Source organism: Camelus ferus, chromosome 10 (genome assembly GCF_009834535.1).
Source record: "Camelus ferus isolate YT-003-E chromosome 10, BCGSAC_Cfer_1.0, whole genome shotgun sequence".
Classification (NCBI taxonomy): domain Eukaryota; kingdom Metazoa; phylum Chordata; class Mammalia; order Artiodactyla; family Camelidae; genus Camelus; species Camelus ferus.
Window position 1 is genome coordinate 20,797,513 of NC_045705.1, and position 17,239 is coordinate 20,814,751.

Genomic DNA, 17,239 nt, shown 5'->3' on the forward strand with positions numbered 1-17,239 from the left:
AATGTCCCACAGGGTGGTCCATTAGGGGAAACTGCAGCTGGGTGAGGGGTGTACAGGAACTCAGGAACTCTCTGTACTATCTTTGCAACTGTCTTGTAATCTAAAACTACTACGAAATAAAAAGGTTACTAAAAAAAGTTTAGTACAAAAGAAAACAAGCTGAATATGCTGCCTGAACCAGAAGGTGAATGAGGAAAGAAACTTTTATATAGTTAGTGCTACATATTGGACATTTAACATGCAACATTAAGAAAAGCTATAGCAAGACAAAAAAAAAAGTAAAACAACAACAAACAAACAAAGCAAAAGACAATACAGTGTTTACAACACAGTGAAATCAAAGTTTAAAGGTGCGTTCTACTATAATAGAATTTGGGAGCCAGACAGACCAGGCTGAAATAACAGCTCTACCAATTACAACAATAGGACTTGAGCATCTGCGGACTTTGATATCCTCAGCTGGTTCTGGAACCAATCCCCTGAGGATACCAAGGGACAACTATACTGACTGTGATCCCTGGCAAGTTATTTCACCTCTTTTATCTGGTTTCCTCATCAGCAAAATAGAAGATAATAATACCACCTACCTCAGAGAATTACATTGAGGATTAAATAAGCTTCATGTACTTAATAAAATGCTTTATTGGCATTCAACGAGTATTCATTTACTTTCCTTGCCCCTGGCCTACTTATATGAGGAAGCAGTGAAAAGGAGCCAAGAAACCTAGATTAGAGCTCTCTGTTAGTTACTGGTTATGGGACCTTGCAAAAGTCACCTAAACTCTCAGAGCCCATTCCTTCACCTATAAAATGAGGGGACTGGTATAAACCAGGTATCGGCAAACTACAGCCTGCAGGCCAAGTCCCAGCCTGCCGCCTGTTTCTCCTAATAAGGTTCTCTTGGAACACTGCTACACACATTTGGTTTTGCACTGTCTATGGCTGCTTTGCCATAACAGCAGAGCTGAGTGGTTGTGACAGAGACCATCTGTCCCCTAAAGCCTAAAATATTTACTATCTGGTCATTCAAAGAAAAAGTTTGTTAATCCGGGTATAAATGATCTCCAAAGTCCTTTCCAGCTCTAAAAGTCTAAGCCAACACTTAAGGTTAATATGCAATTCAAAGATACATGATATATACCATTAGATAGATTGGTAGAAGGTATGTCAATATATCATGATTTCAAGATACTTCAAAAAATTTTCCCAAGCCCAATGTCTATTTGCTTTCCAAGCTTCCTTCCTATTTGTGATCTCTACAACCTCGAAACCAAGTCAGGGACTATGGCTCTTGAGTAGCTAGGTTCCTGACTCCATCCTAAAACTCCTAGGCCTACATTTCCAGAATCCCCAGCTTCTAGATATCAAAGCCTTTATCCTATCCCAACTCATGGGGAAGACCCCAGAGAACTGGCACCTGGGAGTAAAGCAGGGGGAGCTGTCAAAGAATTCTCTGACAACCTCACCTCCAACCACCAGGTACAGAGCAGTGAGCAGGGAGCCTGAGGATACCAAACTGAGTGTATGTGGGGTGGGGTGGGGGTGGGCAGATAAAGAAAAAGAAAAAAGGAAGAAGCTGTTATGTATCCTTAAGTTTCTTCCTTTCCTGGTAGCTCTGTGCCTCAAAGGAGAACCATGTCTACACTCTCATATTCCAAATATCCTAATATTGGACTAGCTCTCTAAGAGTCCTAAGACATTCTGAACAATGTAGGATAGGTCCCCTCTCCCTTCAGCTGCTATTAAGACCACAACTCTGGAGTCAGCCCTACATTCAAATCCTGGCTCTGACTTTGCTTTGTGATTGCACACAACTTACTTAGCTTCTTATGCCTCCCTCACCTATAAAATGAGAATAGCAATTACCTATCCTCACAGAATTTTAGCAACTTAAATGCAATAATACAAAGTACTTAGCTTAGTGCCTAGCTCTGTGTTTAGTAAGTAATAGCTACCGCAAACCCTTACCTATTTTACTTATTACCTCCAAATACCTATTTTCAGAATTATTTTCCTCTTGAAATTATTTAACACTACATACCAAGTAGATAATACTATTATTTTCTTCCAAGAAAAAAGCCATTAAAAATATTAATCAAGGATACTTTCCTTCAAAGCTCTACTCTCTCTGCCAAATCATTCTTTCTTCTACCTCCTAGCAATTCAGTTTTAAGTACCTGGTCATGCAATCATGATTTGTATGAAATTCATATTCGCATTCATATTTGCAGCAGAAATATGACATGTAAAAAGAATGCCACTTCAAAAGAGACCTTGGTTCAAAAGGAATACATTTGAGAAGAACTGATCCCAATTTCAGCTTAGCAAAACCAAAACACATATAAAATTCCTTTTAGTGGAGAAATTTGAAAAAAATTTGGAGGCTAAAGCAGATAAGCAGCAATATATCTGCAATCCATTTATGTATTTCTTGGGCATAAGTTAAAAATTCAAGCAATGGGAAATAGCTTATTAATATTTCTTGCCAAAATTGGACAATAATAGGAGAGAGAACACAGATTCTGGAGTCAAACAGACCTTGGTTCAAGTCTTAATTTTCATTATTCTATAAATATCAAAACAGGGATGGAAGTTTTCCCTACCCTGTGCTGCTCTTACATGTTTAAAGACCAAGTCTGTGATATTTGGTCTTTCCAAATATTAGACTGTCAAATAAACACTTTACAGAAAATAGGGAAGATGGCTGACACAGCAGGCAACTTTTCAATTACAAAAAAAAGGTCTTTTAAAAGAAATCACAATATTTATCCTCAAGCAGTTTTAGAATAAATAGTTTTTTTTTATAATGTGAAACAAATATAAGGATAAAAAAAGTTCAGCTTTCCTTTCTAATAAAGAATCATGTGGATCCTGAGATAGGCAAAAACAGGGCAAGCGCTGGACCAGGGTCCTTTTAGCAATACAGGCTTTCTATTTCCTTGTCCAAATGTGAATGGTGAACAGCAGATAATGTTGGATTAGCACAGACCAGCATAGATGATAGAAACCCAAAGTTATTTAAGCTATTTATACCATAGTAACTAAAATGGGGAAGGGAGACCGTGCATTTCCAATACCTTTCAGAGATAAAACCATCCGAGGACATCTGGGTTCCAAGTACTTCTTGAGATCATCCCAGGCCTTTTTAATAGCAGCATAATGGTCAATATATCTTCCTACATCAGAGTAAGTATCAATGAAGAGGGATTTCCAACACTGGTTCTTCTGTGTTTTCTCTTCCCTAAGTAGATTTAAAAAGTAAGATTAAAAATCTTTTGAAATGAAATTAGCATATATTTCAGACACTTACCAATGTACTTTATTAGGAATCTGTGGTTCCATTTGTCTTCCTTTTCATTTATTTTAGCTACAAGGGAAGACTAGATAGCAAAAAGTGGTATGTACATCACAAAATTTAACAAGAGTTATTGCTGGTATGGTGGGATGGTGAGTGACTTATTTTCTTCCAAGTGTTCTAATCCTTAATAAGATATAATGTGAATTGTATATGGGGTATGAATTTCAGCTTACTCCTAAAAACATGCTAACTATAATATTTTAAAACATATATGTAGTTTCTCTATTTTAGAGAATATTTAGAATCTAATGATACAATAATACTAATCTAATTTACCTACATTAGATTAGCCAGAGAATCACAGCATAACAAAGGAATCACATAATTCAATATTTCTATTTGGTACAATTCCACAAACATTTATTGTCTACTTAGCCAATGAGGACATTAAAAATAAGGCACACTTTTGGTCTTCAAAAAAACATACAGTCTAATCAGAGAGAAAGAATGAAGTATAAATTTAAGAGTCAGAAGTGGTACAGGATAAGGCAGCTAGAAAGGGCCTTAAGGTAATATACTAGTGAGCTTGGACCTTATCCTGTAGACAATGGAGAGCCACTGAAGGGTTTTCACAGGAGAGTTAAAAGAACAGAACTGTGGCTGTGGTGTGGGAGTGGTGTACACCAGAGGCACAGGGATGAGGTAGGTGGGTTTGCGGCACTCTTGGTTAAGAGATGATTAACTGAACTAAAAATGTGGTGGCTAGGTGAAATGAGTAGAAAGATTCAAAAAATGTACAGGGGCTAAAATGAGAAAGGCTTGGTAACTGAATGAATATAGAGAGAGGAGAGAAGAGAACTAGGATGATTCCTGTTTCTGGCTTGGATGCCCAGATGGACAACACTGCAATGAAGACATGAATGCAGGAGGATCAGGTTTAGGGATAGAAAAAAGAACAATTCAGGGTGTTGTGTGCCATGTGTGTTTTTTGGGGGCGGGGGCAGTGATGGAAGGGAAGTATCTCTTTATTAATCTAAATAATATACGTATGTTAGTGAAACCAAAAAATATCAAAGAACATATGATGAAAAACTAGGCAGTTTGCTGTTCTAAGCCCAAACCCTCAAAGGAAACTTCAGTTATTTCTGGAAGTAATCTCTACAATTCTAAATGTTTATGCCTCTAGTTCTTGATTTATCAAGTTTACACCTAGCTACTGGTACCCCAAAGTATAAAGATCAGGATACAGCAATACTTAAAATTCCCTCTTCCCTACTCTTTCTCCTCCCAATGTTTGGTGGGTCTGCTATTAATTTTTAGTTCTATCAAGTAGCTTGCAGCTTTAAATAATATATTTAAACCTCTACTTCTTGCTTCACCAACTTTCATCACTATGATTCCCCTCAATCTAAGAAAAAGATACTAGTAATCCTACCCTTTCTTTCACCTTTTCCAACTCCCACCTTCTGTCATCTACACTTTTTTATTCTGTCAGATTTATTAGCATTTACTGAATTCAGTGAACCGTATGGGCCATCCAAAGGAAGGATCCAGAAAACAGTTGTACAGACAGGGGTGGACATTCAGGTTTGGGAGTTAGAAGCATGGAGGGAGTCTCCACAGACTGCAAGAGTGCATACAGGAGACTTCACAGAGGGAGAAGGGCAGTGAGCAGAGGGCAGAAGCTTGGAGAATACCTGCATTTACTGACAGGCACAAGAAGAGCCATCCAAGGAGACAAAGAGACAAGGGTCAGAGAGGAGGATCAGGCTAGACTAGCATTGTGGAAGCCAAGGGCCAAATTCAAGAATACATGTTTCCCAAATACTCACTCAGATATCAGCCAGTATTTTTTGCAATGTCTTCTCCACAGCGGATCATGACTCGATAGCTGACTAAGTCTTCGACTGACATAGCAACAACTGGCAGTAACCAGATTCATGTTTAGAATAAAAGAAAACAGGAAAATAATTTTAAAATAAAGATGAAAATATTCAATGTTAAGTTTTGTTTTATTCCTTTTGCTTTTCTTATTTTCCACTTTCTACCCTTATAATTGCGAAACAGTATTTTCTAAAACCTGTTTAACATGTTAGCTAGTATAATTACCTTGTGAGTAGTAAAATCTTAACTATTTGAGTTCATACATAAACCCCAAAGTGTCTACAACTGAAATTTTCATACAAAAGTCTATAAAACATATAAACCATTAGAGTTCATTTCAAATCAGAAAGCTTTCCTATATTTATTATTGGAGCAGTTCATTTCTACATATAGAAAGAAATGTTATTCAAGTGTAAATAAAGTCGTTTTTCTTTTTTCTTTTTAAGATCTGTGAGACATTTGTATTAAATACACAGATCTTTGGTTTGTTCTAATTCTTTTCTTAAAGGAAAGAAATATTGTAGCCAAAACACTTTTTAATTACAGCAGCTATTGGAAAGCCCACCTATAAGAGGTGTCAGATTCACAACAGTTCTGATTCAGTTTCCACAGCTGCTCAAAGACATGGAATGTCAGAAACAAATGATTTTCTTATTATACAGAGATTTCTAATACAATAGTGCTCCAATCCTGTAAATCCTACCCTACATAATTAATTTGCAAAAGAATGAAACTAAGATTTTTTAAAAAATAGATTTCTATCCTTTTAGAAGAGAAATCACAAGTTAGAGAAAGTAGGTATTGAAAGATCTCACTTGGGCAATAGCTGATCAATTAAGGGACTCTTCAATCACATGGGGTTTGTGAAGGCCATGAGTGAGACATGTCAAAAAACAACTGAAGGTAAATAGAAGAGCCTTTGTATTTGTTTTTCAGATTTTACAGAAACATTCTCATCCTCATCTGCCAAGCTCAGGAGATGCCCAAACTAACAGTTGCAAATATAAGAATCCCTCCAGTTTGGGGAATTCAGAGTCCATTTCCTCTTCTCATCTCTCTCCCTCCACTGTCTCAAGTGTTAACAACATAAAAGATTGTCTGGAATATGCACCAAAGGTGATTGTGATACACATCAAGGATGAGATCTACTGTTCTAGAGGTTCTGACTCAAGTCTGCATGGGGTGAGATCTGTACCGCAGGCAAGTGTGTATCTAAAAAGTGTCACATGTAATTCGGATACATAGAGGGTTAAGGGTTATGAATGATACACAATAAATCACTCTGGAAAGGAGAAGGAGATTCAAACTATGCCCTTTATATTATACAATGATCCCAATGGACTAATCCAATCCAACCCATTCCAGTTCAGCAAATAAGTACCCCAAACTTCACAGCTTAGCAATGGCCAGGACACTCGACAAAGTTGGGTGTATAGTGCAGGAAAGAAGTTGTGGTACACAGGAAACTTTTCTGTAGATAAAATTCAATGGTATTTGTGTCAACTTGCCTGGGCTAAGGGATGCCCAGATGGCTGGTTAAACATTATTTTTTGATGTGTCTGTCCAGAAAAAATTAGCATTTAAATAGGTGAACTAAATTAGCCAGATGACCCTCCCAATGTGGGTGGGCATCATCCAATCCATTGAGGGCATGAATAGAACAAAAAGGGAGAGGAAGGTTGAATTTGTTCTCTGCCTGACAGCTAAGCTGAGACATTGATCTTCTCCTGCCCTTGGCGCTCCTGGTTCTCATGCCTTCAGACCCAGACCAGAATCTACACCATCAGCTCTCCAGCTCTCAGCCCTTTAAACTATACAACCAGCTCTCTTGGGCTTCTAGCTTGCAGATTGCAGATCGTAGGACTTCTCACGTAGTAATTCACGAGCAAATACCTTATAATAAATCATACACACACACACACTATTGGCTCTGTTTCTCTTAAGAATCCTAATACGGTATTCAACTCAGTTCACTTCCACAAACATTTTAGAGGGATCATGTCACTTCTGTTTAAAACTTTGACTACCTAAAGCATTTCAAATAAAATCTGATCTCCGCACCTGGTCCTGCATGATCTCACTAGTCTCTTCTCAAGCTACTCTGCCTGTGAGTCACTCCCTACCTCCTGCAACACCAGTCTTCTAGCTCCTCCAACAGGCTATGCTATTGTCCAGTCATCTTTTGAAAACACTGTTCCTTCTGCCAAGACTGCTCATATGCTGTCTTTCATATATGGCAGCTCCTTCCAATTTGAACAGATTCCTTAACAGAGCAATTGGTTTATTTCCTTCATAGCACATAGCAGCTCCTGTAATTATACATGTTTGTTTTTTCTGTCTTTCCCAACTAGACTGTAAGCTTTTGAGAGGGGCCTTATCTGTCTTGTTCACTAGTATATCCCAAACATTTAACAGGCTGGCACATAGCAGGCACTCAAAGAAAAAATCAGTTGAATAAATGGTGACAACAAAGGTAAACATAGTTTCTACATTTAAGAAATGCATAATCTATTTGGTATGGTGAATAAACAGGCAGAGGAAGGAAGAAGGTAGAGCTAGGACTCAGGAGAGGGCATCTTAAAGGAATTCCATTTTGCCAAGTTGAGAAAAGAGAGCAAGGCATTCCAGATAGGGTCAAGAGCTTAATCCACAGAACAAAAAAAACCCCACAAGTTGTGGTATGCTGGCAGAGGTCTACTTGGCTAGAGTGGACTATGCCAAATAATGAGGGCCTTAAATGCTCCCAGAAGTTTAAAAGGTTATAATCTGTAAACAAGGGGCATTATAGGTTTTTGAGGAGGATGGCAGACAGCTCTTAGATCACTCTGGGAGCAATGTAGCCCAAAGATCAAAAGGGGGTGTGTATGTGTTAGATTTCTAAGAGACTATATCAACAGAATATTTCAGATGAAAAGAGTAAACAGCTAGAAGAGACTTTTCCGAAGAAAAGATAAACTTTATTTCTCTGCTTTAGAACAAGCCTGAGCAGATAAAAATTTGTTTTCTAGAAAAATAAAAGTGTTACAGGTACTAATATAGATAGCAGCCAGAAACTGGAGTTTTCCCTCTGTCACCACTTAGCTAGATCAACCAACAGCTACAAGTAATTCCTAGAAGCCTGTATTTCTAAAAGGATGCCTGCCAACACAAGGCACAATCATCAAATGGCTACAATCCAATGGTTAATCCAAAAGACAAAACGAAATCTCGCTACCCATCCTTAAGAGGGCGACTCTGCCTCCTCTGCAAAGATACACGGTGGCATAAGAAAGGCAGAGCCATGCCACTAGCTGTCAAGGGTGTAAACAGCGCCATTTCTTCCACTATCCCCAGCAGCCCCAAGCGCTGAAGGAACTAGCATTTAACCACTCTTACCAGCAACTGGTGTTTATTTTTGGAATAGATGTCAGTAATGTGGGAAACCCAAAGCGTACAGGAGAGAAGATGGTCACCTGTATCGCACCACCGGAAGTCAGTACCAAAACACAAAATCCAACACGCAGCCGTGAGCCGGGAGGCTGAAAGCAAAACAATCATCTCGCATAGAAGTCCGAAAGTGCGCCCTGCGAGATATTATGCTGCCGCAGAAGTCGCACCTCAAGGTTCAGAGGGTCGCCTGGCTCCTCTCGGGCATCTCACCTGCCCACTCTGGCGCCCGACTCCGCAGGTCCGGGACCCTGGCAGAGAAGAGGACTCGGCCCGGATGAGGACCTTTCCAAAGTGGCCAGGGCTGGCCAAATCCGGCAAAGACCCCGAGGGCCGGCAGGTGCAGGGCGCAGGGGTCCGCGGGGCGGGAGCGGGAAACAGTACCTCCCCGCTTCCCACAGGGCCTCGCCGAGGCCTGGGAGAGAGGGCTCTCGACGCTCCTCAGGCCTGGGCCTTGGACGGGAGGACGACCTCAAAGCAGGGCCCTTTCTGCCCCCGTCTCGCCCCGGCCCCCGAGGGGCTCTGCAGGATCAGGGGCGGCCCCGGTGTCACCTTTTGGCTGACGCGGGAGTCCGGGTCCCGTCGGCGAGCGGGGCCTCAGTCCTTCCTGCCTTACCGCTTCCTCCCCCACCCATGACCACACCCGTGTCACGCGCATCATCCCATTACTTGATTAGGTCCCGGTAGTCCAAGAAGGATAAGATGAGGAGCAGGGGGTCGGTGGGCAGCGATTCTAGGGTCAGCGGCGCCGACTCGGTGTCCACGGCCGCCATCTTGCCTGGTCCGGTGCAGGCCTGGCCCCGCCCCGGCCCCGCCCCCCGCCGCCACCGCCCGAGCCGCTCCCCAGCCGCTCGCACAGGTTTGTTATGTAACGGACAGGGTAGCCCCGCCCATAGGGCGTGCCTGGGGGCGGTTCCTTGGAAGGTTCCGCCCGCCGCCGTGCCTGCCTGGCGCCAGCGCGCCGGAATTCCTCTGCACCTCATATACCCGCTCCGCCGACCTACGTGAACTCTGCCCGCTGTCCGCGAGCTCGCCCTTGGATCTCCCGGACTCTCTCCTCTCATTCTAGCACCTAAACTGGCCCAGCCCGGAGCCTTTGAGCCCTTGTTACCACATCTGCCCGAGTCACTCCAGCCCTCATGCGAAATTTTACACCCAGTATTCTCCAAGCGTGGCCCCAAATCTCACAATAAGTTTTCTCCGCCCTTGGCCCCCAAATCCGTCTCTTCTCTTCGTTTTCCGACCTAGAAATCCCTCATTTCTTTCTTCAGCCTTCGTCGCCCAGCCTAAATTCTATCAGCTTGTTTACTCATCTCTTAAGACTATCCCTCTAAAGTGGTTTATGGATACCAATAAAGATTTGCTTGTGTAGAGTACCTGGCTAGATATTCAACAAATGTTAATTTCCCAAGTCTATACATACACCCGTCGCTAAGTTTTCCAAACTTCTTTGTATCCTGGAGAAAGTTTTCTCCCAACTCCTTGGAAAAGTGGAAATGATTCTCCCCCTAGCACCCCATGCCCCAACAACGAAACACTCCACTTCTTCAATTCACCATACTATTAACCACTAATGCTTTATATTTATGGTCTGTGTAATATTTATAACCCCCCACCACTGTATTAATCATGTTCTTTATTTTCTGTATCTTATGATGTTTTGACATTCTAAAAATCTTGCTAGCTGGAGAGAGATTGCGTTTTCCCAGGGCTAGCTAATTCCTAAAGACACCAATTTATTTGGAGTACAGCTCTCATATGCAAGCCAATCACCCCTTTTATCTAATACTCACACACCGAGTCACTATTTCCCCTGTCCTAATTCAGTCATCCCAGGACCACCAGGTACCAGGCAAGAAGAGAACACTCCTATAGCCCAAAGCCCACTATTCATTGTTCACACTAGCAAGTCCCAAGCTGTTTACTGTGCCCTACCCAGTGCAAACCCTAATAAAGGCTCTGGCCTAAATTTTCCTCCTGCTCTTGCTTCTGCCTTCTGACCCAAATCTGATGCTTCCACTGGGACCCTGCATGACCCCCTTCTTTAGGGAAAAGTAAGTAGTAAAAATCTCCTTTCCACGGCATTGACCTTGCATATCGTCATTCAGTCGCCTCCATAAACAAAAATCCCACAGTACAAACGAGACTCAACCAGCAGAAAACAAAACTGAAACAAACAAAACCCTCTGCTTACGTCTCTGTACTTGCAAACTATTTCTGCACATATTTAGAGTATTTACTGAATTGGATTCAGGTCAGTTGTTCCCAGTTTGTCTCCCTCACCAGAGTGTAAACTCTCAGTCTTTTTCATCCTTGTAATCCCAGAGCCTAGCGTGGCATTCGACAAGTAGAAAGTTTAAATTCAGGTTGAATGGATGAAGACAGAACTGTCATTTCTGTTTACAAGGGAACCATACCTGTTAATACAGATAAATGCTTATAAAGGCATTTAATCCTAATTAATGTTTGTCTCTATTTCTCACCCAGATGGGCTACTTTACTTGCTTTAAATACTTGTTAAAGACTGCATTTGCTTCTGTTGTCCCGTTGCATTTTCCCTCTCTTTGGATTTGGTCCAGTTATGACCTAATGAGAAGACCAAAAGTATGAAGTTACCCTGTCACGGCCAGGATTAAGGTGAGGCAAGAAGCATTCAAAATTTAAGGGGGTACCAAAACACCCCTCAATAGTCAAGATGAATAATATTTTAATGCAATATTTTAAAAAATTAAAATTAATGCAAAAAACCCCATGATGAGCAAAATAACAAAATCTTAAAACAGAAACAGGATCCCACAGTGATGTGCAACCCATATTGGAGCCTAAGACAAAAGGAAAAAATATGCACTTAAATACATGTTTTTCTGTCTTTTCAAATGCTTATCTTTTTTTCCCTAAAGATCTGACAGGCGCTCAGGCAGAGGACTTACTTCTCCCACTGGCTGGGCTCAGAGCACCTGCCATCCTCCATCTTTCCTGGGCTGTCATCCCCTGCCACTTCCCACCTTGGGAAGTGCCATCAGGTTGCCCGCCCCTTCTGTGACAGCCCATGCCTCCCTGGGGAAGTGGTCTCACTTTTTCTCCCCAACATGGTGTGAAGCACGTAGAGGAGGTTAGGGGAGCAATGCAGGTGAGCAGGATGGAGGAGAGCCCTTTCCTGGGCTGTGGCTTCCTGTTACCACCCTCCATGCCCCTAATAATGGCTGGACCAGGGTAGGAAGAGGGAGCCAGGATGTGGCTATTCGGATCCCCTGGACTAAGGCTAAGGGCAAGGGCTCCATAGCCTTTGTGCCCGAGTGGGAGAAACAGTCCCTCCAAGTCTGCCAATTGTTTTGGAAGCTAGTCTCTAAAGGCAGGGAAGGATGAGGGAGGGTGTAGCTCAGTGGTTTTCCTAGGTTCAATCCCCAATACCTCCATTAAAAAAAAAAAAAAAAAAGAAAAATTAAATAAATAAATAAAGGGCATGGAAGGATTTCACCAAAATAGTATTTGCTTGTCATTAATATTCCTATGGTAGATCAAAAAGCACAAGGTTCTGGAAGAAAAGTTCATGGGTAGCATTAAAAAGAAAAAGATTTCTCTATTCTCTCAGGAATAGGAATAGGTAATGCCTGAGAAAGAAATATACTTACATGTTCTCTTTAGAACCTCAGTGTCACTGTGGTCTATGGCAAGTAGTTCTCAGTGCACAATGCCCTACCTCTAGGTAATTACATCGTTGCTCCATCGGCTTCAAGGTTCCTATTGGCTGTTCCAGAAAATCCCAAATCCCTCAGACATCCTTTTGTATCTTAACACATGCAAGGGTCTGGGCTCCGGACTGTAACGGATCGAGATGAACACAGTGCTGTTCCTGCTTTGATGCAATTACTCTTTAGAAGGTGGGAGATCCACTCCCTGTTTGCTTGGGGAGACACACATCCACATGGCCCTGGAGTCTCATTTTCTCCCTCATTTTCATAGTTTAGCAACTAGCTGCATCAGCAGAGCTGAGTTTGCTGGGAGGCAGGACAGGCAGTCACCAGATACTGAGCTTCAGCGGCTCCTACTAAATGGTGGCCTAGTTGTGCCCCACCCCCCATGTGTGAACCTCCATAGTTTAGGGCCACTCTCTACTGAGCACCCTCTGAGATGTGTCCAGTCTCCTCCTGCCCAGCCTAGATGCACCTGCCAGTGGAACAATGAAAACTGTCAATTGAGATTGGGAGAGAGATGGGAGCGGGTGGTGTTGGTGGAAGGGGGGTGAAGGAGTAGCTGGGGTGGGAGGGTAAGGAGGTGGGGGGGTGGTTCATGTGCATTGTCCTCCTTCTCTGCTTTTTAGACCCTGCCCCAATATTTTGTATTTACACTGCATGGCCTGATGGTGTGTGTCCTGGGCCCACGAACTGTAACTGCATGAAGGTCACACTCCACTTTGTCTCATGCTAAGTGTTTGGGAAGTAGTCTTGTCCAATTGGGCCTCCCAGAGGGCAGGAAATGTTCTTAGGAGAGTCTCAAGGGGGCCTGTCAGGTCACAGGGCAGGCCTGGGACTGGTCCACACAAGTCTTGGTGTCAGCTCTCCTAGTGATGGTGAGATAGCCGCAACATCTGGGAGCCCAGGAGATGCTGGGGTGGGAGGACCAGGATGGAACCACCAGACACCAGTTGCCCCAAACAGGTGCATCGTCCAAAAGAAAAACCTGCCAAAAGGCTAATATTGATTGGTCAGAAGGAGGCCTGCCTCTGCAGAGCCCAGGAAAATTTAAGAGTATGCTTCTGCTTTATGGCTGAAAGCAGGGAGAAGGATAAAATTGCGGGGTGGTAGGGAGATTAGGGGCTGCCACTGCTGCTCAGAAAGGCAGCCAGCCTGATGGGTTGATACAAAAATCTGGAATGGATTTAGCTGTTCCTGTGAAGCAAAATACAGACAAACCCATGACTAGTGAGAAACCTAGAATGGATGTAAAAGATTTAAATGCACAGTTCCAGCAGACATGCAGACTAGAATCTCAGACTTGGTCTCTTGCTCTTCCCTTAGGCGAGACTTAAAATATTCCTGCATTTACCAAGCAAATGTCTGTTGTTTTGTTTTTCCAGAACATTGCTTCTTGTTTTCTTGCAGCCTGTATAATTAATATGAACTTTCTGCGTGGATAGTGACTGGACCTGTTGATTGAACACATATAAAGTGTCCCCTACTGGTGGCTTCTAAAATGATGAATACTGAGGATGTGCCAAGAATGGCCTGTAATCCCAAAGTTTGCACAGATGGTGTCATTGAAACAATGTGTCCTACCAAGGACAGAGAAAATGCAGTGTTCTCATACAAATTATTAAATAGGCCAGGGTGTCAGATAACACCATCTGCCAATTCTGTAGCCTTTAGGGCTGGGGAAGCCACTAGTGTCTGGAGTCTTACTGTGTCCTTTTGAGGCTTAAACAGGTCAGTTTTTCCACTGTTGTTCCTGCAGGTTCTGATAGACATTATAAAGAGTGGCTGAAACAGTGATGCCTGGTATGTGGGCTTGGATGGGCCAATCCCTTTTTCTTGTGAGTGGTGGGGGATACTCTCCAGGAAGGAGGGAAAAATCAGTCTCTGCCCTATTTTAGGCTCTGTGCCCTGGGAGGCTGATCTGTATGAACTCCTTCGCCCGGGTCCCCTTGTCTTCTGGCTTCTGGTTGGGTTCAGCCAGTGGGAAGCATTGGTTGGCACCTGGGGAAGCAGGGAGAAAAGAGAAGTTAGAGTATTTAATCTCCACCAGTTAGTCTACGCAGAGAAACACAGTCATGGCCAAAACTAACTGGTGAAATTTCCAATTTTACTATAAACAGCATTGTGATCAATAGTCTTATACATTCATTTTTTGGAATAGTTTCAGTTACATTCATAGTAGTAAATTTAAGGTGTGGAATTGCTGGGTCAAATTTGCAAACTTTTTTTTTTTGAAAGAGTTAAGAGATTTTACTCTAGGAGCTGTAACTACAGTGCTTGTTTGTTGAAATGAAAACTGAAAACAAGTATACAAAACAGTTGATTACTTAATTGTGTATTGAAAGCAGTAAGAGTTTCCATGACACCAGATAAACCAGTTCTGAGGTTTTCCCCAAGATAAAATTTAACAGCTCCAGCTTCTTCAGTGTTTGTCTAACTACAAAAGAAAAAAGTAGAGGTTATCATTTTCGACGGCAAATCTGACCCTTGCAGGCTGAGGGAGTGAGAGCACATGTAGACAGGGGCTCCGAGGGGCTGGGGCTCTAAGATGACTGCCCGCACTTCTGCCGGTGAGACCCCAGAAGGCCCGGGGCAGGCCAGCAAGGGGGGCTGCAGGGCTCCGCTCCAGCCAGAGCATTCCCACCCAAGTGCCCGTGCTGACCCAGCAAAAGGCCGAGAGAAAGCAGTGGCTGCAGCCTCCAGCCCATCTCCTGGGCAGCTATATAAGCACAAATACAAGCACAAATGCTATGAGTGTGTGGGGTGACCCGAGACAGAGCAGATCACAGGGACCCTATTGTGACCACGCACAATGGATCATGGCTGGTTCTGCCCCATCTCACGTTCCCAGCGGGAAACAGACCACTGGTGGACTGGGCTCAGGCCATTACGGCAGAACCTACACTAGGCACATTTCTCCTTTCTATGTGTTCAAGTGTTCTCCTTATTTTGTATTTGTAACTATTTTTTTAAATGCACCAAGTTTGGGTTAAAAACCAACCACCAAAATGGATCTCAACACAAATCCAAAGCCCAGAGGAGGAGCACCCAGAGACTCCTGGATGACCCATGTGCCTAAAATCCCTTCTCAGCACTGAACAGTGGGTTGCTTTTCTTTTTGCAATTTAAAAAATAAAGCTGAGTAATATTGCATGGGAGTACCAGAAACTGCCCCATTGGAAACAAAAACTATTTACATGAAATTAAAAACCCAGTTGCAGGCTGTCTGCACATTTACAGTATGGTGAAGCACACTGTGACCAACCATGGAGACAGCTCCTGGCACTCACACCACAGGGGCACATTTGCCACATGAGAGAAAAGCCAGGGTAGAAGGAGGGAGTGAGAGGGGAGGAGAGAAGAGCATAGCTCACTTCTGGTTCTGGAGCTGATTGGACAGACCATCCAGTTCCTCATAGAGCCCGTCCCCGCTGGTGGCACAGGTGGCCTGAATGTACCGGTTCCTGTGGCACAGAGAGTGTGGGTCCAGCTTGTCCATGATCTCGGCTGCATTCATGGCATTTGGGAGGTCCTGTCTGTTTGCAAACACGATCAGAATGGCATCCCTGAGCTCATCTTCTGCCAACATCCTCATGAGCTCCTCGACGGCCTCTTTCACGCACTCTCTGTCATTGCTGTCAACCACAAAGATGAGACCTTGTGTGCCTGGAAGTAGTGGTACCATGGAGGCCGGATCCTGTCCTGGCCGCCCAAGTGCCACATGGTGAAACTGGTGTTCTTGTGCTCCGCGGTCTCCATGATGAAGCCTATTGTGGGAATGGTGGCCACAGTATCACCCAGCTTCAGTTTGTACAGGATGGTGGTCTTTCCCACAGCATCTAGGCCCATCATGAGAATGCGCGTTGCTTTCTTGCCAAAGAAGACCTTGAAGAGGTTTGCAAAAATAATCCCCGTGCTGTAGACAGGTGGATACAACACTAGGCCAGAGAACCCTCGATGGCCCAGGTACTGCTGCTGTTCCGAGGCAGGCGGTTTCTCCCACACTGCAAACATTTTTACAGTTTGTCACCTATTTCTAAATGGCTCTCAAAATAGACTACAGACAAAACACTGAGTTCCCGGTATAGTAGTACAGGAGACCCACATTCTCTGACCCAAATACAATAAAATCAAAAATGAATAATGTAGAACCTCAAAAGCCCCATCATTTTGACCTCAAAAAGCAAATAAATAAAAATATCCTCTAAAAACCGCTTTGGTCAAAGAAGAAACTAAAGCCAATATTACAGAATTATTTGACAGTAATGACCACCAGAATGGCATGTAATACATTTTTGATGTTTCCTGGCAAAACTTTACCTAGAAGCAAATTTAAAATTTTAAACATTTTCTGTATTAGGCAAAAAATATATATATAAAGCATTCCGCTCAAGTTATAAAAGAACAAATACACTCAGAGGAAGCCAGATATATATAAATTAAGGAAAAGTATAATGGAAGGAATTGGGAATAGAAAATAGCAGAATTGACAGGTAAGTTCTGTAATTTGCTCTATGTGTGTGTAAGTGTTGGTGCATTTGTGTGTGTGTGTGTGTGTATTCACATGTGCTCCAAGGAGTAGGGACAAACATGGAAACTTCCCACCTCTTGCTGACAGTTCAGGAGACAAAAGAAACTTAAACCCAACTGACAGTCACAGTGGAATTAACTGGGAAAATGTCAGTGTCAGAGTGTCATGAAAGCACAAATGTGGAAGTGACTAATTTAGTGGTGGGCGGGTCAGTGCAGGAAAGAGTCCCACACGATGTGACAGCTGAGTGGAGGTTCGTGGGTTGAGTCGGATTTTGCCAAGTAAAATGAAGAGGTGTGGGGCTGTTTTCAAGGCACTAGAATTTTTTTCCATGCCTAGTCAGTTCTTGACATTCATGGGATTATTGACTATGCAACCTTATCATTTTTAATTATATGCTTTCTTTTA

The 17,239-nt window shown here is 42.9% G+C and overlaps 1 protein-coding gene and 1 pseudogene across 1 annotated transcript in view; both read right to left on the reverse strand.

Annotated features, from left to right (window-relative positions):
* FBXO3 (F-box protein 3) overlaps positions 1 to 9,429 on the reverse strand; it is a 31,117-nt gene extending 21,688 nt beyond the window's left edge. The window contains 3 exon segments of the mRNA XM_006195055.3: positions 3,078 to 3,241; positions 5,131 to 5,220; positions 9,278 to 9,429. Coding sequence (XP_006195117.1) covers positions 3,078 to 3,241; positions 5,131 to 5,220; positions 9,278 to 9,381 — 358 coding nt within the window. The 5' untranslated portion in view covers positions 9,382 to 9,429.
* Positions 9,430 to 15,623: 6,194 nt separating this feature from the next.
* LOC102505956 lies at positions 15,624 to 16,314 on the reverse strand (annotated as a pseudogene).
* Between the last annotated feature and the right edge of the window lie 925 nt (positions 16,315 to 17,239).